The sequence below is a fragment of the Scleropages formosus genome, chromosome 6 (assembly GCF_900964775.1).
Source record: "Scleropages formosus chromosome 6, fSclFor1.1, whole genome shotgun sequence".
NCBI lineage: Eukaryota > Metazoa > Chordata > Actinopteri > Osteoglossiformes > Osteoglossidae > Scleropages > Scleropages formosus.
In genome coordinates, this window is record NC_041811.1 from 26,069,370 (window position 1) to 26,093,257 (window position 23,888).

At 39.2% G+C, this 23,888-nt stretch overlaps 1 protein-coding gene across 11 annotated transcripts in view; it reads left to right on the forward strand.

Moving 5' to 3' along the window:
- Positions 1 to 23,888, forward strand: part of nedd4l (NEDD4 like E3 ubiquitin protein ligase) — a 65,260-nt gene that overhangs the window by 40,400 nt on the left and 972 nt on the right. For 5 of the 11 annotated variants that reach the window (XM_018752495.2, XM_018752503.2, XM_018752432.2 and 2 more), the window contains 19 exons: positions 2,705 to 2,764; positions 6,476 to 6,610; positions 7,058 to 7,219; positions 11,261 to 11,458; positions 12,794 to 12,871; positions 13,848 to 13,862; positions 14,410 to 14,464; positions 15,016 to 15,074; positions 15,172 to 15,237; positions 15,415 to 15,644; positions 18,468 to 18,589; positions 18,981 to 19,051; positions 19,306 to 19,401; positions 20,343 to 20,416; positions 20,673 to 20,733; positions 21,018 to 21,077; positions 21,409 to 21,516; positions 22,832 to 22,928; positions 23,411 to 23,483. In XM_018752495.2, the coding sequence (XP_018608011.1) occupies positions 2,705 to 2,764; positions 6,476 to 6,610; positions 7,058 to 7,219; positions 11,261 to 11,458; positions 12,794 to 12,871; positions 13,848 to 13,862; positions 14,410 to 14,464; positions 15,016 to 15,074; positions 15,172 to 15,237; positions 15,415 to 15,644; positions 18,468 to 18,589; positions 18,981 to 19,051; positions 19,306 to 19,401; positions 20,343 to 20,416; positions 20,673 to 20,733; positions 21,018 to 21,077; positions 21,409 to 21,516; positions 22,832 to 22,928; positions 23,411 to 23,483 (1,820 nt within the window). The remainder of the gene's footprint in view (positions 1 to 2,704; positions 2,765 to 6,475; positions 6,611 to 7,057; positions 7,220 to 11,260; positions 11,459 to 12,793; positions 12,872 to 13,847; positions 13,863 to 14,409; positions 14,465 to 15,015; positions 15,075 to 15,171; positions 15,238 to 15,414; positions 15,645 to 18,467; positions 18,590 to 18,980; positions 19,052 to 19,305; positions 19,402 to 20,342; positions 20,417 to 20,672; positions 20,734 to 21,017; positions 21,078 to 21,408; positions 21,517 to 22,831; positions 22,929 to 23,410; positions 23,484 to 23,888) is intronic. The other 6 variants (XM_018752513.2, XM_018752455.2, XM_029253117.1 and 3 more) reach the window with 3 other exon arrangements.

Below are 23,888 nucleotides of genomic sequence, written 5' to 3' on the forward strand. Positions count from 1 at the left end.
TATGTAGCATAACCTTTTATATTGTGTTTTGATGGTTCCAGAACAGGGCAAACCCCACCTACTCTACAGAAACCAAATAACAGATCTGTTTTCCAAGTCATCACATACAAACACACTTCATTTGTGAGTCTATTACAGTATCTAGTTTATGCTGACTTCCCAGATATGTTTTTTGGAAATATTACTTGGATGCCAGGCAGCCCATCATAAAGTGATAAATTAGCTGTTTGCTATTAAATTAAAATATTAAGTAGCCCCAAACCCCAAATCCTGTTTTTAAAATGTATTGTACATGTTTAACTGATGTAGAAGACTATATCCTGACACTTTTTCTTGTGTTTTCACAGCCACTTTCACTGTTGTCAGCAATATTTTCCCATAGCAATACAACTGAAAAATTAAGTTTCACCAGGTTAGAAAACTGTGGTGCTTGAAAGTTTTTTGTTTGTGGAAGTATAACATTTGAGAGTACTCATATGTACAAGAAACTTTCACCATTGTATAAAGGATGACCTCAGGGAGACAAAAGTTATGTTAATCAGCAAATACTGAGTATTTTTGTATGGTGTTTAAGAGTGCAAAAGTTGAATCTTGAGTTGATCGTTTACCTTTAATTCGTTGTATGCTGCATGATTTTCATATAATTATTGGATGACATCTTGAATTCAACGAAAGACGTTTAATACCATGTCTCCACATTGTAGCAGTGTAAACCAGTAGGCGGTTTTGCCGATGGGCAACATTATAACATTAAAGTCAGTCTTACTCTACAATGTCAAAGGCAAAAACAGAGTACTGTGACTAGCTAGTTACTGTACTAAATGTGTATAAATAGCTAATGGAGCTGAAAAAGGAATATTCTGGCTTCTTTTGTTTTTTAGTAGTGAGCTTTAAGGGCAGTGCCTTTGATTTATCTTTTCATGTGTTTCAGTAGTCTCTGGGAGGTGCATTGAATAACCAGCGATTTCCCTCCAAAATTAAGAAAGCTTGTCTTGCTTTAAAAAATTGAAACATCTGAGAAAGGTTTACAATTTGTTCAGCAGAATTATGGTCTTTCATATTAAGACAAGTGCAGCTACTCGTGATGTGAAATATTTCTCTAAAATGTGGGGCGCACAAGCTAATTAGCAATTGCTTTTGTTAAAAATGTGTTTTTGTAGTCGCTCTTAATTACATTTTTGTGAAAGTATAAATGAGTAAATCAGTGCAAGCTTCTTAGCATTGTAAGTTACTTTGGAGCAGTCAGCTGACTGAATAAATGTAAGTGTAAGATTGTGGTAGTTAATATTATTTTATTGTTGTCATTGTGAGACACATGGTTTGTTCTCTGTTGACAGAAACCCACCCAAAAAAAAGCCCCAGAATTGTGGCATATAATAGCTCCCATATCATGTGACACGAGTAATTTATCTTCTTTGTAGTTCAACTTTAGGGTTCCAGGAACCAGAATGCCTCCCCTCTTCTCATGGAAAAAAAAATGTAATGTAATAAAAGTGGTATAATAAAATAATACAAAATGTAGCAATGTAATATTTTTCTTCTATTTTCATTCAGTTTTTTCCCCCATTTTCCTCAGCAGGCTTTGCTATAATTTAGGCCCCAGGACATAATGTGCCTTAGATTTATCCCTCTGGAAAAATTAGTGACAAATGGCCATCAGTTGTGTTGCTGAAGTAATTTGGAACAAAACAGTGTAAGTGCAGTGCTTCCCTGGGAGAAGCAGAGATGTGTATGAAAGGAAGCAGGAAGCATGTGAGTAACACTCCGCCTCCTGTTGTCCAGGCGGTGTTCAGAGCTCGCCCGTTCTCCTGTTCTAGCAGAGTAAGTAAGATTGACAGGGCAGAGTGAGGCTCACACAAGTAGGATGAGTCAGCAGTAGCTTTGGTTGTAAATTATTCCGCATTGTCTCCACATAAATTTCAAAGAATTTTTAAAGCTTTTCTTTTTTAAGCTACATTTAAATTTTTAAATTACTTGTATTCCATTTATCTTTTCCAGACGTAGTTCTAAAAACATGTCTAACTAGTGATACACTCATTCGTCATGAATTAATCAGAATCGTCAGTAAGTGAGGGTGTAATTATTTCACAATTTGAATAAGCATTAAAACATCAGTACACTATTAATGTAACCTTTTTGGTGTGTAAATCTTAGAGTATGTTAATATATTACCGTAGTACACGTTGCTGATCAGTTGTACTACAAGTTGGCCTACCAGCACCAGGCATACAATGCTACTAATAAGTAGCACAAATTTCAGATATAATGTAAACTAAACACAGTTCTGCAGGGAACAAAATTAAATGTTAACTTTTTCAAAAATACTCTGAAGATGGTATCTGTCTTTTAAGTGTGTTCTTACTTTTGTGTGACATAATTAGCCTGTGGGTTTTCAGATTGAAGTTATTCCATTTGTGACACTTTGAGGCAGTAGAATCAGTCGCATCTTTCTCAAGCAATAAATAATTTCTCTGTGGGCATATGTCCTGACATTCCCACTCAGAAATCATAGTGTACGCATTTCCATTGTGCTCTGTTCTCTTCATTTGTTCTGGTTGCAGACGGTCACCTCTGTGTTTGTGTCCACTGACATTCCTTTCAAATCATCGGGAGGGCTCCTCTTCCCATGCTTTACCTCTCAAATCCCTCACTCACACCCTGGACAAGGCCCCCTATTCCTCATTCTAAAGTTATTGTTTATCAGCAGAGCTCCCAGACCAGAAGAACCAGAGCTCAAACTGTCACAGGCGTTGAAGAGTCCATGGTAATGTCCTTTAAAATACATCACTTTTCACTTTTTGTGCTTCACTTTTCACATCTAAAATTTCTGTTAAGTCTTACAACCTGTCAGAGTGCAAAATCAGAATTGGTTCTGACCTACTCTGTTACTCCTTGCTTTTCTTTGTGAGAATCCAGGATTTTGTGAAATTATTTTTAATGTGATTGAAATCAGTTCATAGAATTGTAGGACATCTAACTTATGATGGATCAGCATTTGGTAGCTTTGTGTACATATATGAAATTGTGTTCAAAAAACAAACACTGTGGACCAAAATGCCAGGAACACTAGAAGCAATTCCACTGTTTCTTGGAAAATAAATAAATAAATATATATATAAAATTTTTTTTTTGGTGCCCCTCAAGAGTCCATACATTAATCCCCTCCAACCGCCCACCAAAAAAATTTTCCTTCAGCATAATTCTGAATACATACAGCTTTTTTTCTAATTGGCTGCTTCCAACTTGAGGGTTCTTCATCATCTCAAATGATGACTGTTTTGAATTGATGCATTTTTTTTTTTTACGTACGGCTAAATCTATCTACCATGTACGGATGTTCCCAAGCCATATTATCGTCCTGTAACCATTGCTCTTCAAAGTACTCTTACACCGATTCTGTGTTCATTTGTTGAATATGGACTTTAGGACTGAATTGCTGGATTTTGAAAATAAAAATGTTTGTGGAACTTAGATTTTGCAGGTTTTTTAATTCATCTGGTAATTCTCACTAATGTAAAAGAATCTATTGATGACAGTGCTTGCAGTACCTTTCATTTTATCTAAGAATGAAAACAGGTTTTTCTTTGTCTGTGGGCTTTTAGTTTATCCAAATGATAGTAATGTTATTCTGCACCTGATACCATGATGAGGTCCTTCCTGTCATTACTCATTCACTAAACAGATGCCTGCACTCAAGGAAACGAAAATAATTTCACACCTTTAGGTTAAACTTCTGGATAGGTTTTAAGGAGCAAGTATATTGTGTGTGTGTGTGTGTTTATAGTCCAAGTGCAACTCTCCATGTTATTCCAGTCTTGTTCTAGTACTACTAAACCATTGTTTTAAAGTAAGGGATGATAAATACATGTGGTCCTCGATTTCCGATTGTCTGACTTGCAATTTTTTCAACTTTATGATGGTGAGCTGCCAATAGACAATCAGTAGAAACCGTACTTTGAGTTTTGATTCCCCCCGGCAAGCGATACGCAGAGTGGTACACTCTCTCGATGCTGGGCAGCAACAGCAATCCGCATCTCTGTCTGTCACGCAGAGGTGTGTATTAGGTCTGTGAAATGTACTTTCAACTCGCAATATTTCTCGACTTATTGTGGGTTTCAGGGAATGTAACCCTATCATAAATTGGGGACCACCTGTACACAAAAGTCATATAGTATCTTTTAGATTATTTTGTGTCAGATTATTCTAATAACTCGCACAATATTCTTAAACTATAGGATTAATTATGCTTGAATTGTAAATCATAACTCATTTAACAGATGTTTTTAAGGGACTATAGAAATTCAGTTTCACCTAAAGGCTTTTAAGATGATTATGTAATGATACTAAAACATTTTGTACCATCCTACGTAAAGTGGTATTCATCTCATATTGTGCATTCGGTGTTGTCAAATTTAGACTAAAACTAGTCTGAAATACTACAATTTGTTTTGATGGTCCTTGGTGTTATATACTTATATGCTATACATTTTTACTATGTGTTTATAAGTCATACCTTTGAAAATTATACCAGTCCCTTTGCATTAATAATTTGAAAATGTTTATTTTTAGTTTTATTTGTAGTGAAATGAAATCAGTCTTTTTTTTCTGGGACATAGGTGTCATATGCAGCTGGTCATTCATAGTAATTTACAAAAAGCAAAATGTTTACCTTTTTAACACAGCTAAACATCTTCTCCTGCCTCAAGAAGGTAGTGCGTTTGTACCGCTGCTGAAATATACCTATATACTATAAAAATATGCACAATTACTTTAACATTTGTTGTTATAACACAAATAACAAGGCTGTTTTCCAGTCATTAACTACTCTGTAATATGGTATGGCTGTCTACTTGCTTGTTCAGCTCTTTTGTAGCCGTTGCACACCGTACACTTGAAGTGTGGGTTATCTCCCACAGTCCAAAGACATGTTTCACATGAGCTGATGACTTTAAAATGCCATGTGTGTGTTTTAAATTGCTCAGTTTAAATTGTCTTTCTTTGCCATATGAAACCCTGTCATCATATTGCGTGTTACAATAAACATAAGCTTACATGAAAATTAAAAAAGTGCAATACTAAACACATTATGAAATATGTTGTAATTCCTTTGAAAAAAAAATAAACTGTAAAAAATATACACTGAATAAATTTACATACAGAAAAGCACCACCAGACCCGTGGCAGCTGGCAGTCAGGCACCAGGAAAACATTGCATGTTTGTCTAATGTAAAAAAAAAAAAAAAAAAACTAAATTACTCCCCCACATTTGTCTCTTCATGTTCATCTAGTTTCCTCTCACATGAGAGTCAGGACATGTTTCAGGTCAACTGGTGGCTATATTACTTGCGTGTGTATTACACTGCAGTGTTACGTACATTTAACTGTAGGGAGTTTAGTTGGAATGTCTCTTACGTTGTATGACGTGGGGTAATGGTGTCAACTAAATACAACATAATACTCATTCCATGCCACTGTGCAGATGACTGTGTTAACCGAATAAGTGTGTGTGTGTGTGTGTATACAGATGCTCCTCAGTTTACGGTGGTTTGACTTATGATATTTTGACTTTACGATGGTGAGCTGGCGATAGACATTCAGTAGAAACCGTACTTCGGATTTTGAATTTTTTTCCTGGGCAAGCGATATGCGGTGCGATACTCTTTCGTGGTGCTGGACAGCGGCAGTAATCTGCATCTCCCAGTCTGCCACGCGGTTGTTTTTTGTGCATCAGTAATGTCATAGAAACACCCGTCTGTCTCTCCTGCTACTGGTGGGAAGAAGAAGAGAAAGGCAAGTACTCTTGAGGAGAAACTCAAGATAATTGCCCAGCATGAAGGCAGCAAGCCCGTAATGGCCATCACACCCATGCTAGGCTATGATGTTCGGCAGGATTTGTGTATTAAATGCATTTTCGACTTACGATATTTTCCACTTACGATGGGTTTCGCGTAACGTAAACCCATCGTAAGTCAGGGACCACCTGTATGTATTTTAATAAATAAATAAATAAAATATGCCTCATGTGACTCAGTTGTGGGTATCTGTGTGAAATCCAAATTCAGAAAACATGAAAAAATGCCTTGGAATTTAAAGTGGGGGTATCTCCAGAGATGACTATAATGACTTATTACGGTTATTTATTTAGCTGGTGCTTTTCTTCAAAGCAATTTAAGTGTTAGGCTACCTACAGTGGTTTACACATTTATACAGCTGGGTAATTATTACTGGAGAATTTTAGGGTTTGTACCGTACTTGAAAGGACGACACTACAACAATATGACATTGAAACTGGCAACCTTTAGATTCGCTGTGGTACATACTGCCCTGCTACTTATGTCAACTTGGAATTTGACAGCCACAGAATGATGATGATAAAGTGATAAAGATTTTCAGCATTTCAGCTTGAAGCTGTGTGTGAAACTGATGTTTTTTGCTCTGCATAAAAACTAACTGGTCTCACGTCTCATCCGGCCAGTCTCCGTCTGCAGTGTACGCCTTCACCACGCCTGGCCTACCTCCAGGATGGGAGGAGAGGAAGGACACCAAAGGACGTACTTACTATGTAAACCATAACAACCGCAGCACCACCTGGACCCGCCCAATCCTGCAGGTACAGCAGTTGGAGTCCTCTGCTCCAGAACTGGTCTGTGCATTCACCTTCCTGCTTCTTCCTTTTTATTTTTACTACCTTTCATCAGCCTCCCCAGTTACCAGCTGAGCTTTTACCCGAGATGGTGTCCAGCTTTTTGCATTTGAGGTTAAGATCCTCATTTCTTTCAGGACAAAGAATCTCCCCTTATCAGACCGAGCTATGATAATGGATGTTCTAAATGTTCTAAAGTTTTTGAATGCTTTTGATCTTTGGTCAATGAATGCAGCAGGATGTGTAGTGATTAAGAACACAAAGGTATCTTTCCTTGGATTCTGTGGCTGGTTACCCCTCCCTTTACAGGCTTCTTGGATGGATGCTTGTGTAGTGAGGTGGCGTGTCCTCTTTGCTTTGGACCGAGAGGGTTGTGGTGTAGTTTCACAGTTAAAATACCCCTCTCCACACTAGCACACAGATGATGGGGCCAGCACATCCTCTGCTGCTGCAGCTGCCGCCACCACCACTGCCTCCTCCTCTACGGGCACAGCCAGCAGCCACCTGACTGAGCCTCAGCTGCGCCGGCCTCGCAGTCTGAGTTCCCCTACTGTCACCCTGTCCGCCCCCATTGAGGTGAGAGAGGCACACATCCCCATCAGTAGCTTTCTCACCTTACCCTTTGCTCTCGTTTCTCTGCCAGGGTCAACCCTTCTGCATCATGCCTATGTCCTGTGTCACCTTGCAGGGGGATGTTAATGTTATTTCCCTCCATTTTTTTGACACTTCTTCCTTTTTCATTGCTTTGACAGAAATCTCTCACCTTCTCAAAAGCATTTACAGTGTAGATTTCATGTAAATATTCCATAAAATGCATGTAGTATACAGAGAAGAGTGACACTTTTAACAATGTTTGGTCTGTTCAAGAGTCCAATTACTTTGTTTTCATTTTTTGCCTCCTTGCTTCTCTATAGTTTACATAGTCGTTAAACAGCGTTAGACGTATTTTTGCTCATCTTTTCAGATGTAGAGGGTCTCTGTCTCATTTGTCTTAGTTGCATTTAGTCTGGAGTGATATAGAGTTAGGTTACTGCTATTTTAAATGGATACGCTCTTTATTATTTTGATTATATAATCATATGCAATATGCTACCAGTTGGACCTTACAGCACGTAGTAGAGATAAATGTATTTTAAATTATATGGTCATTTTCTGATGTAGCTGACTGGCATCCCATCCTGGGTGTGTCCACTCCCTCTCCAGCCTTGCACCCTGTGTTACCGGGTTAGGCTCTGGCTCTCCGCAACCCCGCTTGGGACAAGCAGTTTGTCAATGTGTAGGTGGCGCAGTGGCGCAGCAGGTTTGACCAGGTCCTGCTTTCCAGCAGGTCTGGGGTTCAAGTCCCGCTTGGGGTGCCTTGTGTTAGACTGGTGTCCGATATTGAATGTGTCCCTTCCCCCTCCAGCCTTACGCCATGTGTTGTCAGATGAGGCTCCAGTTTGCTGCGACCCCACTTGGGACAAGTGGTTTCAGTGAAAGTGTGTGTGTGTGTGTGTGTGTGTGTGTGTGTGTGTGTGTGTGTGTGTGTGTGTGTGTGTGTGTGTGTGTGTGTGGCTTGGGTACCTGGCTTTTCTGAAACATGAGGATATGATCCCTGAAAATGTGTTACAGCTTTTCACCTGATATACACCGGTTTTCTGTTTTGATGTAGATAAATAGGCTGAAGGAATAGTACAAAGCAAAGAGACCAAATTGTTCAATGAGTGGAATATATTCACTTCAATTTAAATCATACATGAGCTCTTTAAATTGCTTGACCCTTTAATGGTAAAGAATATCACACGTTGTGAGCATTGTCACCCTGTTGTGAGCAGCCAGTTTAGTAGAGATGTTATGTTTAGGTGTATCACTGCATTGATGGGCTGGTCCTGAATACTTACTGGCATCAGATTTAGTTTTTGACCTCAGTCTGCCCTTATTGGGAACAACAAATCAATACTACAGTAAATCTAACGTGAGCACTAGAAATTAGTGTAACATGCTGTATGTGTGCTATGTTTTACAGAGGTACGCTTAGCGTCACTAAGACATTTACATTTATTTAGCACATGCTTTTCTCCAATGTGACTTCCAGTTAACTCTATGTTGTTTTATTAGCCCACACACATTACTCACCAAGGTGACTTACACTGCTAGATGCGCTACTTACAATGGGTCACTCATCCATACATCAGTGGAACACACTCTCTCTGTCATTCACACAGTATGACGACACCTGACCAGCATGTCTTTGGACTGTGGGAAGAAACCCACACAGACACGGGGAGAAAATGTAAACTCCACATAGACTGAGTGTGGATTGCACCCATGTCCTCTTGCACCACCCAGGCCCCATGAGACAGTAGTGCTACTCGCTCTGCCACCGTGCTGCCCCAACCATTTACCAACGCTTAACAAATCTTTACGTAATAAGGCTGATGTTTCACGTGTTCTTTAACCTGAAAATGCAAAACTGCTATTATTGCTTGTTTAGTATTTAACATGAGGGAAAAAAAACATTATTTTTTTCAGCACAGTTTGCAAATTGTTTAAAGGTGTTACATTTATTCATATAGCTGATGCTTTTGTTCAAAGCAACTCACTGTGTTAAGCCACCTACAATTATTTAACCATTTTTACCACTTGGCAGCTTTTACTGAAACAATTCATAGTAAGTACCTTGGGTACTACAGATTTGAATCTGTGACCTTTGGGTCCAAAGGCAGCAGCTCTAACTACCACACGACCAGCTGCCCCTCTCTTAGATTCACATTTACTTATTGAGCAGATATTTTACTTCAAAATGAGCTTTACAGAGCTTTAAAAACATTATTTACCAAATCAGTCTAATACTTTTTTTTTTTTTTTAAAACAGTTGTACATTCCTTGAGTAACTGTGATAAAATTAAGTCTCATAGGACATAACACAGATGATTGAGACAGATGTTGCCATGCAAATTTATGTGGCTCTTGGGAGATCAGTAGAGAAAAGAGTTTGAATGAAAGAGTTTCAGCAGTTATGGGGGAGAGAGGATGTTCATTGCAACACATCGGATTCAAAACAGAGACTCATTTTACACTACCGAGGGGTCAGATATGGAGAATGAATGTATAATCATGGAATGCATTTATTAGTTAGGAGAGAAGTCAAGGCTTGGTTTTCTGATGAATAGTTGGGTGACGAGTGAGCTGTTTTGGTAGAGAACCCATTCATGTTGGTTAACAGCCAAGAATTTAAAATGGGTAACACTGGAATACCTGTGGTTGAAGAATCAGCAACTTGAAATCCCGAGTTAGGTCTTAGTGCACCCCCCCCCCCCCCCACACCTTTGAGGATGCTGAAAAACACCTAAAATGTTTTTTGTGTGTGTGTGTTTTAATTTTTTTAATCATGTTCCCTGGGGCTGTTTGGCATTACCCAGAAATAGATGACCATGTATTGCATCATTCTGATGAAGGGATTTTAGCAGCTGTTGCTGCTATCAGGTGAGAGGCACTCATTGCAAGTATTTTTTTGGCTTACAGTCAAGCTGACACATCAGAAAACCGGTACACTTGCATTTATGGATTCCATCATCTATCGTTTTACAGCATGCCGAGTTGTGTGCCAGTACATGCTGTTACCTTAATGAGAATTACACCCTCGTGCACTTTTATATTTTAAACAGTTTGCTATGGTGTGAGGTTCATGATGTTGAGAAGCTGTTCAGAAAACCATACTTGTAAAGACTTTTAGCAAATAATTAAAAGTGTGAATGGAAACTTGCTGGAAGAACACAGCTGACTATATTTTAATGGTATTGGTTTAGGAGTCATCACAGTGGAATGAATTTAGACGACAAAACAGTGTAATGTGTTTTTTGCTGCCCTTTGAAATTGTATTTCAAGCTGATCCAAACAAATGTACTGAAAATCTTTCTTCGCCAATTTAGTGAACAAACCATGCCTTTGCAGTTGTCTGAAAATAATAGTAATGTAAGAAAAACTGAATTATTTTCAATTAAAATGTCTTTGAATCATCATCAAGTGCTTTTGTTTGCTAGTGTACTGTTTCCTGGGATGAACAGGGTGTGGACCCTAAAGTAGTGTTACTTAAAAATGGTAGGTTGGGTGGGATTTTGAGCACCAGAGTCCGACCCGTCTTAAGCTTTTTTCTTTTCCCTGTTATGACTGCAACTCCCTGAATAGAGTATCAGGATGGGTTTTAGGTAACCGGGGTATCTCGACCTTTCAAACACCTGCAGGTGGCAGGATGCTCTAAATGTACAAAGTGACTTGCGTCTAAATAGCAAAATCTGATGGAAGTAACGAGTTGAAAAGGTATATAAGATATTAAGGAACAGCTGACTCAGAGTGAATTGTGTAGCTTGTCTGCAAAGTTTGACAAGAGTGCTGAATAGGCAAATATGGGAGATACAAAGAAAATAAATTTTTGAAATCTAGAGGTGATTTCCAGTGATTTTATTATTTCAAGTACAGTATAATCAGCATGAAGTAAACTGAAGACCCCTGCACTTTCAACACATCAAAATTAGGTGGAAAAATTACTGTTTTGCATAAATAAACTAAAAGTATTTTTAAGTACAAGTTACCCTGTGAATATATGCTTAAGGCAGGCTCCCGTTTCCTTTCTCCCAGGGGGCCAACAACATCCCAGCCCGTCGTGCAGTGAAGGACACCCTTTCAAACCCCCAGTCACCACAGCCCTCGCCCTACAGCTCGCCGAAATCACAACACAAGGGCACGCAGAGCTTCTTGCCTCCAGGCTGGGAGATGAGGATAGCCCCCAACGGGCGGCCGTTCTTCATTGACCACAACAGCAGGACCACTACTTGGGTGAGAAATTTTCTGTGTACCGGCCAGGGAACCGCAAGGCTAAAACGTGTTTCCCATTCCTTCTTGACAGGTATTTATTACCTTACAACTCAGGACTGTGGGACTTTTTATTTTTCCTGTATCACTTTTCATTTTTCATCAGGCCAAACTGTATGCTTGCATGGTCTAATTAAAGATGGAACTTGACTAGGGTTAATGGAAGGTCACCAACCACTTAAACGTAGGGTTTGAAAAAAGGCATGATTCACATGTTATATAACAGGACAGCTGAGGATTGTCTAGTTGTAAGGTTTAGTTCTGGAAAGGAATAGTGCAAGTACCTCTTTCTCAGTTTGGTTTTGTTAGTGTAATATCCAGTTAGGCTAAGTATGCCATGTTACTGCTGGTTTTGTTTACGGCACTCAAAGCAGGGGAGACCTGCACAGATCAGGTCTGATACCAAAATTTATTAATACAGAATGGTTTGAGTTTTGTGCTCAAAATGAGGGCATGTAGTTCAATTTAAAAGGCAGGCCATTTTACCTCACAGAGACATTGTTACAGTAAATGCGAGATAGGTCACAGCTACAGTTCTGTTTGTCTTTACGATGTGGATTATTAAAGCTGAAATGAGAATGGCATTTATAATTCTCAAGTCGAATAGATGCATGAAAGAGGGAGAAGCACATAGCTTATTACGCAGTACCCTTCTGTTTTACCGTTGAGAAAAGTGCAGCAAAAATATTCACGTTTATATTGCTATACTGTATTAGTAAATTGTTAGCCAGTCATAACAAGGTTGAATATAATAATAAAACAACAAAATTTAAAAAAAAAAGAAAAAAGAAAAAAACACTCCCATATTTAGGCCACGCTTTAGCCTAGACTGATACAACTTGGAGCACTGTTGAGCTGATGAGCAGAGTATAAACTGGTCACTTTTTGGCTGCTGCTGATGAAAATGTTTCAATTTATTTCGAGTCTCTGTGCTCCTCCTGGTGGTACAAGGTGATACTGCACCTAGTGAGTAACCCTCTACTGAAACAGACTTCATTTTGTTGAAAGATGTATTTATTATTTAAAAGGGTCTTTTAAAGCTGATTGACTTGACTGTATATTTTTGTCTTAACCACATGCTTATCACAAAAACTTATCACAGTAAAATTTGCTTCTGAGGGTAACACTTCGGTGCCAGTGTAGCTTTATCTTTAAGTCTGTTTTCAACTGAGACTGAAAAAATAATGGTGCCATTCCACAAGTGTCTGATGTCACAGAATTTGCATCGCATGTAGCAATGAGATATGCAGTTTGGATATGAACAACATGGTGTATCTTATTCACTTTTTTTCTCTACAGGAAGACCCACGGTTAAAGTATCCTGTCCATATGAGGACAAAGGCTTCTCTGGACCCTGGTGACCTTGGCCCGCTTCCTGTGAGTAAGAAAACCTTAGCTGCATGCCATTAAAATGTTCTCTGGCTTCATTTATGGTTCTTGCCTTATGCATTTTCTAGACCATAAAAACAAAATTCATAGGTGTATCTATTGGTCCCTTTAGTACTGTGGAGCAGTCAGAAACCAACAGTAAAGTAAAAATATTAAAGATGTAGGGAAAGGTGCAAGATCCAAGTCAATATCCAGTACAGGGAATATTTTTGTTTCAGTCCTTATTTATAGTTACTTACTATTAAATGGTTCTTGGGGGAAATCTGAAGTTGAGACAATAACTGATTTTGTATTCATTTATTTATTTATTTATTTATTTATTTATTTATTCATTCATTTATTTATTTATTTTCTGTTTAAATATATCTAAATTCCCTGTAAGGTGTTATATAGGAAGTATCATTTTCCGAGGGAGCCTATATCTATACAACTGCTGTTCCAGTTCCGGACCCAGCACATCCTTTTACTGCTGCTTTAGCTGCCCTGATCCTGCTTGTTTAGTAACCCTGTGACAGGCCAGTGTGTGGCATTGATAGTGTTTTTTTCACAGTGAAAACACCTGGTTAGACCAAGAGCTTGATGTGTGACAGAAGCTCATGCCATACAGTTATGAGAGTAGCTTTCTGCTTGTAGCATCCCTTTTTGCCAATGAATGTGCTATGTCTAAAGACGTAGCTCAGCATCTGTTTATTAACATTTGTCCCATGAAAACTGTCTTTTGTGACCACAGTTATTCTGCTCTTGTAGTAATGTTTCAAAAAGAAAACTGTTTTATAAGACTTAATTTACCTTCATAATCACTTTCAGTTAAAAAGTTCTGAAAATGAGGCATATAGTTAATGTCTTACGGGCTGGTGGTGTTTTTTTTTTTTTTTTTTTTTTTTTTTTGTTTTGTCCCCCCCTTTTTGTTTTTCCTGGTTCTTTCCATGGCGTGGAACGTCTTGCGTGCTGCGTCTTTTGGCAGAACCTGCTGGAGGAGGTTGGTGCTGAATGCAAGCGCAGCCTCCCCCCCAACCCCTGTGCCCTCCCCCTGCCCGTCTGGCTGCCTGGAGACTGCACTCTCATAACTGGCATGGACTGTGTCTCATTGCTCCTGTGTCTACAGCCCCCCTGTCGTCCCCTCTCTCTGAGCTCTGCCCAGCCCTTCTCCGCACAGGCGTCTGTGCCCTTTCAGTCAACTGCCTGATTTGTGTTTTAAAAAGGCAGCCAGCTTCGTATTTGCCCCCCTCCTCGGGATAGTTGTTTCCCCATGTAGTCCAGTGAACGCACCTTGTTGTGAGCTGCATGCGAGTGGACTACTCCCCAAAGAGCATTGCCTTTCACGGAGGGGGCTGTTATCTGTGGCGATGTGCGGTTGTTGACCAGCCCAGGTGGGCTGCGGCTTGGACTAACCTCTCCACCGTTGGGTTGTGAATCAGTGTGTTGCTTCCGTCACTGTGGTGTCTGTGTGTTCATGTGTGCTGCCAAGTGAGGCCATTTCAGTCTTTCTCTCTCTCTCTCCTCCCCCTCTCTGTTCATTCCTGTAGCCTGGCTGGGAAGAGCGTGTTCATACAGATGGGAGGACATTTTACATCGACCATAGTAAGGCCAGGCCCCTTCACTTAATTGTTGAACTCATGAGTCATGTGATGAGCACAGAGAAGCTCTCTTGTCTTCACACTGTCTTTTGTATTGCTAAAATCTGTAGCCTATAGGTCTATTTCAATATGAAGCCAATTTGTAATTTTTACATGAGTTGGACTGTATTAATTAGCTTTATGCAGCTTGGTGATGCAGCAGTAACACTGGTGCCTCACAGTGCCCGAGCTGCATATTAAGGTGTAGGTTCGGAACTAAATGAGGGTCTGCGGAGTTGGCATGTTCTCCAAATGTTTGCAGTCTAAAGACATGTGCAGAAGAAGGCAATGGTAAACCAGTTTTGTACCCTTCCTGTTTATGAAAACTACACAAGTGGTCGTTATGAGTTGAAATTTTCTTGACAGCAATGCCCTAAACCGTGAAAATACCGAAGTCAAATTTCACTGTATTCCACAACTTTTACAGCACCTAAACCAACTCAAAAGAACAGTGACGTGTTCACTAGTACTTATCTAGACCCTTACTGATTTTCATTATTCTCATTTAATCTGAAGATTCTAAGACCACCCAATGGGAGGATCCTCGTCTGCAGAACCCAGCCATCACTGGACCTGTAAGTATCATTCAGCCTGTTTCATGAATCAATAACTTAAGCGCTCTTGAGTTGCTGCAGCATTTGATGGTATTACTCTTCTTCCTGCACTTTCTAGGCAGTACCATATTCCAGAGAGTTCAAACAGAAATATGACTACTTCAGGAAAAAATTAAAGAAACCGGTAATGCAACTGAATTTCTCTATGATGGTTTTGGAGCTTTTTTTTTTATATCAAGCACTGTGATTATGTCGCAAGCATTTGGGTGGTCCCTACCTTGCATGTTGACAGGATTGTCACTGCTAATTCTACAGATCCCTTAGTACAATTAAAAATTCACCATGTCTCACCCAATTTTAGGCAGACATCCCCAACAGGTTTGAGATGAAACTGCATAGAAACAACATCTTTGAGGAATCGTACCGGCGCATCATGTCCCTTAAGAGGCCTGATGTCCTGAAGGCACGGCTGTGGATCGAGTTTGAGTCAGAGAAGGGGCTGGACTATGGAGGTGTGGCCCGGGAGTGGTTCTTCTTACTGTCCAAGGAGATGTTCAACCCATACTATGGCCTCTTTGAGTACTCAGCCACGTGAGTAAATGGGGTGGGCCATCCACTGGCAGGCAACTACACCTAATTCCTGTATTTGCGTCTTACTATGGGTACTGCTTGGGGTGAAAATTACACTCTGCAGTAATACATAGACATAATTCTTTGTTGACCAAATTGTTTGCAGCAGGTAGCATAGTGATTTGAGCTGCACAGGTTTGAATCCAGCCTCCTGCTGTAGTACCTTTGAGCAAGACACCGACCCTTTACTGCTCCAGTTAAAATTGGCAAACTGTATAAATAGGTAAGCAATTTTAGGTTGCCTGAAACTCAGTCTCTTTGGTGAAAAATGTCAGGTAAAAGAATAAATGTAGTGTTTTCCAATTCAAACACTTTATGGACTCATCTATTTTACATTTATTTACTTAGCAGATGCTTTTCTCCAAAACGACTTCCACCGAACTCCATGTAGTGTTATCAGCCCACACACTTGTATTCACCATGGTGACTTACACTGCTAGATACACTACTTACAATGGGTCACTCATCCATACATCAGTGGAACACACACACACACACACTAAGGGGAACCTGAACAGCATGTCTTTGGACTGTGGGAGGAAACTAGAGCACCCAGAGGAAACCCACGCAGACATTGGAAGAACATGCAAACTCCACACAGACTGAGCGGGGATCAAACCCACGTTCTCTCGCACCACCCAGGCGCTGCGAGACAGCAGCGCTACTTGCTGTGCCACCGTGCCTCCCATTTTGAATTTACTCAGTGCAACTTGAAATGTACAGTTTACAAAACAACACAAACTTAAGATAATGATTATGGTGTTTTAACACTGCATTTCAACTGTTTTCAGATAAATAACCGTAATAAATATCCGTTTCAATTGTTTTGAGGTAAATATCTCAACGTTTTTGTTGTAAGTTTTGCAGGCAAATTATGTAAACATGGTTACACAAATAAATCTCATGATTAAAAACACATTCAAAACCCCTTCTAACATAACGCCATTATAAATTCGCTGCACAAACTACCTGTCATGTTTTGGTTAAACAGTAGAAATTCTGTTTTATGAATTTTAATATATAGCTTTCTTTAGTGGATTCAGAATTAAATCTTTCTCCTTGTCTTACTTCTGTACTCAGCCGTTTGGAGTTGCCTTTACGTCAGCATCCCCATTGTGGCCTGCAGGTTTCAGCTTTCGTTCATCCTCTGGAGCACGGCCTCTTGTGCCCAGTTTGCACTGTCATTGCCACTCTTTAGATTCCAGCACTGTTTACCTCATTTTGTTATCGCTCTTTTCATTTATCTTTCCTCTTTATCCTCAAGGTCAGTGTTCTGTCCGCTTTCAAAATAATTTCCAGTCTGTTTTGCATAAGTTTTCTTCTCTGCCCAGAGCTATAGTAAGTTGAGCTTAAAAGTGTGAAAACTACAGAAATCTAAAACCATATATATATATAATTTATTTGGCAGTCTATAGAAGTATCAGAATTATTTTTAAATGCCACAGACACAGTCACAATGTATTTACAAATGAACTGTCTGATTTAAAAAAAAAAAAAAAAAAAAAAAAACTTTTAGATGCTCACAGCAAATTTTATACATTGGAAGAAGAAATTTTAATTTGCAGAATGAAAGGGCATAAATTCAGCTTGTGTTGCTTGTCTAGTCACCTTTAGATTTTTCGTATTTTTTTCCTCAAAAGCTTTTCAGACACATTTAAAAATAAGAAGAATGCCAAGACATGAGTTATGTTCCCCCTGCAGTCTTGAATGGCTTCTTCCTACAGGTGACCGTTGCTGTAAATTGCACTTCTCTCGTGCTGAACAGTGCGAGTTTAAGTGTAAAAAAAGAAAACGGTGTGCTGGGTTTGTGAATGTGAAGAAGGGGTTCCATCAGTCTTACCAGTGTTGGAGAAGCACTGAAGTAATCACTGAATAAAACAGATCAAGTTCAAGTGGTTTTTATTGTCATTCCTCTGTATAGCTTTGTATACAGTGGAACGAAATGTTGTTTCTCCAGAGACCATGGTGCATCACAGAACAGTACTCAGGACTACAGAAAATGCAAATACACAACAGTGTGAGATGAGTACAGGACAATAAATACGCAGGACATGGGCTGTAAACTGTTTGTAGTGTATCAAGTTATGCTGGGTTAGTTGTTTGTGCCAGGTGAGCATTGGGAGATAGCAGGGTGTTGAGTAATCTGACTACCTTGGGGACGAAACTGTTGGAGTCTGCTGGTGGCACGGATGCTCCTGTACCTTCTGCCAGATGGCAAGAGGGCGAAGAGTCCGTGAGAGGGGTGAGAGGGGTCGTCCACAATACTGGTGGCTTTGTGGATGCAGCGGTTGTTGTATGAGGTGTCTGGTGGGTAGAGAGACTCCGATGATCTTTTCAGCTGTTCTAACAATTCGCTGTAGGGTCTTGCGGTCGAAGGCTGTGCAGTTCCCGTACCACGCGAGAGAGACAGCTAAGAGCAGATTTTTTTTTTTATTATTATTGTCTTATCTATTATTGTATCTATTATTGTATTGTTACTGTCGTCTTTTGTTTGTATCTTTTTCTTGCTTTATGCCTGTGTTAAAGCGCTCTGTGTCACTGCGTGAGAAGAGCGCTCTGTAAAAATAAATAATTTTTTTTAAAGTCCTCTTAATATGGTTGTCATAGCTGGAGTGGTCCTCTTATGGTACAAACACCATTTAGTCACAGCGTAGCATGCCACATGTCCTGTGCTTCAAAAAATAGACTATGGACCATAATTTTACCTGCACTCGACAAGCAGTTATTAATAATGGATGGATGGATGGATGGACGGACGCCTCACTCTTATTTTCCATTCTCTAGGGATAATTACACCCTGCAGATCAATCCCAATTCTGGCCTCTGTAATGAAGACCACCTCTCCTACTTCAAGTTTATTGGTCGTGTGGCAGGCATGGCTGTGTTCCACGGGAAGCTCTTGGATGGCAAGTTTATAAAAAAAAAAAAAAATCACAGTAGATCTTTGTATATTAATACATGCCATTAGTTGTGTTCTGTGTTAGAGATGGCACCTTCATCCATTCAGATCTTCTAGTTTCTCAGACAATTTGCAGATTCATTTGCTCCAAATTGTGTGAATCCACTGCTGTACTACTATTGCAGTGTGTACTTGCTTTATACACTATTATAGTTCTTGGTCATATTACTCTTTACTTTTACTATGGTGCACTGTTATTTACTTCTGACCAAGGTTTTACCAAACTCTTATTTACCAGACTTTTGTGTGTTTAGGCTTTCCATTTGTTTCTGTAACAAAAAAAAAAAAAAAATGTATTTGCAAATTATAATTTTGTTCTGAATTAATCTTTTTATTAGGTTTCTTCATTAGGCCTTTCTACAAGATGATGCTTGGAAAATCAATTTCACTGAAGGACATGGAGTCTGTGGTAAGATGTACTTTACAATATACATCCATGGAAAAAAATACACACAGACATACATGCAGTAAAATCTTGCTGTGTGAAGCACAGGACTAAATTCTTTATGAAAGAATGAATGAATCCTGTGGTCTGCTGACATGAATGACCTCAGCACCAGTGCATTTAAGAAGGGTATTGTGCGCAATCATTGGCTATGAGGTAATATGCGATCTATTATAACTTCGTCTGACTCTATTCTTAATGTTGTTCCCTTTCTATAGGACAGTGAATATTACAATTCTCTGAAATGGATTCTGGAGAACGACCCCACAGAACTTGACCTGCGGTTCTGTATTGATGAAGACAATTTTGGCCAGGTATACTAACCTGAAGTTTATTTCTATTCCCTTTGATAAATTAATGGAACACAAGAGCAGATGTGCCATGGAGCAGAGTTCTTAATTTTTTGATAAAAAATGTAAGTTTAAGATCTAAACTTTTATTGAAAGAGACATGTGGCCATTTATGCAAAAAGAGCATTTGGGCAGTAGGTGGCATTCTGGCTAAAACTGCTACTGTGCAAATAAAGTACCTGTATAAGAATCTCGCTTGATCAAGATACTAACCATGAATTTATCCTGTAAAAATTTCCCTGCTATGTAAATAAGTAAACGATTGTATGTAGCTTATCATTGTAAGACACATCAGAGAAAAACATCAGCTTAAATTTATCAATATTGTAAAAAAGAAAAAAAAAAAAAAAATCGAGTGACACAAAACATTATTGATATCGCTCACTTATATTACATTTAGTGCAAAAGGGAAGGAACAGATTTGTAGCTGTACTGAAGTTTTGTTTCACACCTCCTCTGAAACTGAATGACAGAATTGTGAACTAAGTCATCAGGAACATTCTTGGTTTAGTTGAGCAAAAATGCCAGCAATGATTCAACATTAGCGCCACGTGTTTTTGAGTGGGCTGAGTGGCTCACAGAAGGAAGAGTGGATCTGATGGATGACACACAGTAGGGGTGCCTGTTGGTTGGCAGAACCAGACAGTGGGTACATGGATCTGCTCTGCATGGTGTTTGAGTCATATTGGTTGAGGTTCAGCAGAACACACTTGTGATCTGTGTTGTAAAGGTAGAAAACAAAGTGGAAAGAAAAATGTATTTTCAATTCAGCTTATGTGTGATGTATGTACATCTTATTCATACACAGAACAGCTCATAGCCACAGATGTTGTATCTTCATTGTGATGAATGGTAGTGATTGAGGGTCCTAAATATAATCTTGTGGTTGTATTCGTCTCCCACAGACATACCAGGTGGATCTGAAACCCAGGGGATCAGAAATGGTCGTCACAAATGAGAACAAAAAGGAGTACATAGAGTAAGTAAAGAACTGGCTGAAGGGCTTCTGTCTGCTTCAGATGCTTTAGTTACGCTCATCCCTTGATCAGTTTTTAACACATTCTGAAAGGGATCCTAAATTACTAGCACACAATTGCGGAGTATTTTATACAGCGTAACTCCTTATAGACAGCGCATGCAGAATAGTGAATGTGAGATAAGGCAGCATTATCAAAACTTCAGTCCCTGGTGACATTTGTGTTAGTTTTTAAAAATATTTTCTCTCTGTTTCACAGCCTTGTTATCCAGTGGAGGTTTGTTAACAGAGTTCAGAAACAAATGAATGCATTTTTGGAGGTAAGTGAAGTGTTTAGTCAGTTGGCAAAAATAGTTAAAAATCTGTAGCCACTTGGCGGCGCAAGTGTGTAAAGAGTTGTTTTTGAACGCTGAGGCCTGTTGCCGGGTTCCACTTTATACCAGTACATCCAAAGGGAGCCTATAGGACACGCAGAATTGTGGGCGTGACATTGTGTTATTGCCTTTGGATGGAAACTAAGGGAAAGTACACAGTATGTGTGTGTGTGTATGGCTTTCATTGAAGATGGATGTCTTACAGGATTTTCCCCTTCCTTTGTCCACAGGGCTTCACAGAACTGATTCTTATCGACTTGATTAAGATCTTTGATGAAAATGAGCTTGAGGTATTATCAGATAGCTGTAAACTCTTTTAATGTCTTATGCTTTTGGAACTACTTGAGCTTTACCATTTAGACGTAACTTTGTTGTTTGAAGTAGCAACATTGTATGTTTTTTGCACATTGTGTTCTCTTAATAACTTTGACTTAACCACCACTTCAAATGCTGCCTTGTTAGTCTTGCTTTCCCCGCAGAAGTGAACCAATTAGTCAGCTTGCCCTCAGTCGGTAAAGACTAGGTGTCCTTTCTCTGATCTCTTTATTATGCGAGACAAGCTTGATATTCTCCCGGCTTTTGCCTGATCCTGCGACGTGTCCTGCTCTGTGTCACCCTCAGCTGCTGATGTGTGGCCTGGGTGACGTGGACGTAAATGATTGGAGGCAGCACACCGTCTATAAGAATGGCTACTGCCCCAACCACCCTGTCATCCAGTGGTTCTGGAAGGTGAGCCTTCATGCAGCCTACAGCACTTGTAGCCTCATTCAAAGGGTGTTGTGTGTGCACTTGCTGTTACTAATCTTAGCAACATGTTCTTAGTTGTGTGTTGTAATCAGTGACATTTACCCACTTAATGCTTGAACTGTGTTCAAGCATGGAACATAAGGAGCAATATATATCTAAACTAAGTAGTTTATTACTCATAACCTCTTAACACATCAGCAGCATGACCCAGTATGCAAAATCATACTTTTCCACATAATATCAGTTAGAGGTGTGTGAAGGAAACACTCATAAAAGCCCCCCATTACAGCCAAGCCACACTAGTGCTTGTACAAATTTATCTTTCTCACATGCCATTACCAAGGACTCTCACGTACAATACAGTCACACAAAACTGACAAGTCCTATAAATGTGACTGAAGAATAAGTATTGCAGTTACCTGTGTTTTTCACACGAGTGAAAGACATTGACATGCAAATTTCAGATGATGGTAGCAATAAATTAATATAGTTTGCCGGTAAATTTGAACCGAGGATTCATGACCAAAATACTCAACCTCAACCTAGGAATTTTTAAGTTTTAACATACTGTACTCTGAAAAGTAGTTTTGAATTAGTGGAACTCTGAGGTCAGTGCATACAACTTTGTCTAACTGTGACCTTGTTGAGTTTGTTCTTGCTCTGTATACTCAGTGAAAAGTTGACAGCTGATCAAAGTCTGTCAGGAATGTTTGCTTAGATGAAAGAGGTGGGGACGTGGTACTGGCTCTGCTTATCAGTAATCTGGAACCAAGTCACTGTCATTATGGAGGGTCACATTTTTTCATAGATCAAGTCGGTTTAAGCAAAATCCACAGAAATATTTTATACTTCTACTGTTAATCCACATTACCTATCCTGGTTTCTGTTGTAAATAAGCCTGCATTGCACTGTTCATGAGCAAATCTTAGTATGTTACATTAACAGTGTTGGCAAAGGGAAAGCTGTAACTGGTATTAGTCACAAAATATCCATAACGATAGCTTATTTCTATTTTGCCTCATGAAATGCCAGAAATTGTTTCTTTGATTTTGTTTAATTGGCGATTAAATACATAAACCGTGTTTGAGTCATGTTAAGTTCAGCCATCCTACTCATATATTCTGTTTTTTAAGTTTCACAAATTTCCAAAATGCAAAGTTGGACTTTGGGCAAACACACACGAAGTGGGTTTTTTTTTTATTTTTAAATAAGTATTTTTATTTATTAAACTGACTTTAATGGTTCTTTAATGGAGTTGTCTTTTGGTGTTTTTCTATTCACACCCGTGTTCCAACAGGCTGTCCTGTTGATGGACGCAGAGAAGAGAATTCGATTGCTCCAGTTTGTCACAGGGACATCACGTGTGCCTATGAATGGCTTTGCAGAACTATATGGTGGGCATTCTGAAGTATTCACGTGTTCTCATCTAAAATCGTTGTTCAGTACTTAAAACCAATAAAACTATGGTGGTGGTGATACTATTTTTTTAAACTAATTTACCTGTTCTATATGCAAGGTATATGTATTGCCGAAGTGACAGTATTCATATTTTCACTGTAAACATTACAATATCAAGTTTTCTCCACAATTGACTTTTTTTAAACTAAATTCATAGTTTAATTTGGGGACAGCTGGTAGTGTAGTAGTTAGAGCTGTTGCCTTTGGACTCAAAGATCACATGTTTTGTCTTACCTGCAGCTGTAGTACCTTTCACCAAGGTAATTACCCAGCTGTATAAATGGGTAAATGACTGTAAGTAGTTTAACATTTAAGTTGCTTTGGAGAAAATTGTCAGAGAAATGAAAATGTAGTTTAGATTATCATAGTAGCAGTATTATTCATTAGGTTCCTGTTCGTAATATTTCATTTTTCTTAGGATCCAATGGGCCACAGTTGTTTACCATTGAGCAGTGGGGAACTCCAGACAAGCTTCCTCGTGCTCACACCTGGTGCGTAAGGACTTCAGTGAACATAGATCACTCTCCTTACAGTTCTATCTCATGTTTCTACAGAGGGGGCTGTATTACACAAGCCAGAATGTGGAGGACTAAAATGTCAGGATTCAGTAATATTTTTTCTTTCTTTCTTTCTTTAAGTGTGCACTTGCTGCATGCTAGTGTACCCTAGATGTGTTCATGTGTCTGATTTGACAATGGTGGGCTGCGGTTTAAAGAGCTGTCAGTACTGCCTACTCAACAGATCTTATTCACAGTGAAGGGAGTGTGTTCTTTGTCTAAAGTTTTAAACGTGCCGTATTTTACTTGTCTAAGCAACTGATTCAGACAGTTCTCATGATGCAGATGTGAGTATTTACATTATCATTTTAACACCTCCCAACAGTTTGTAAGAATTTT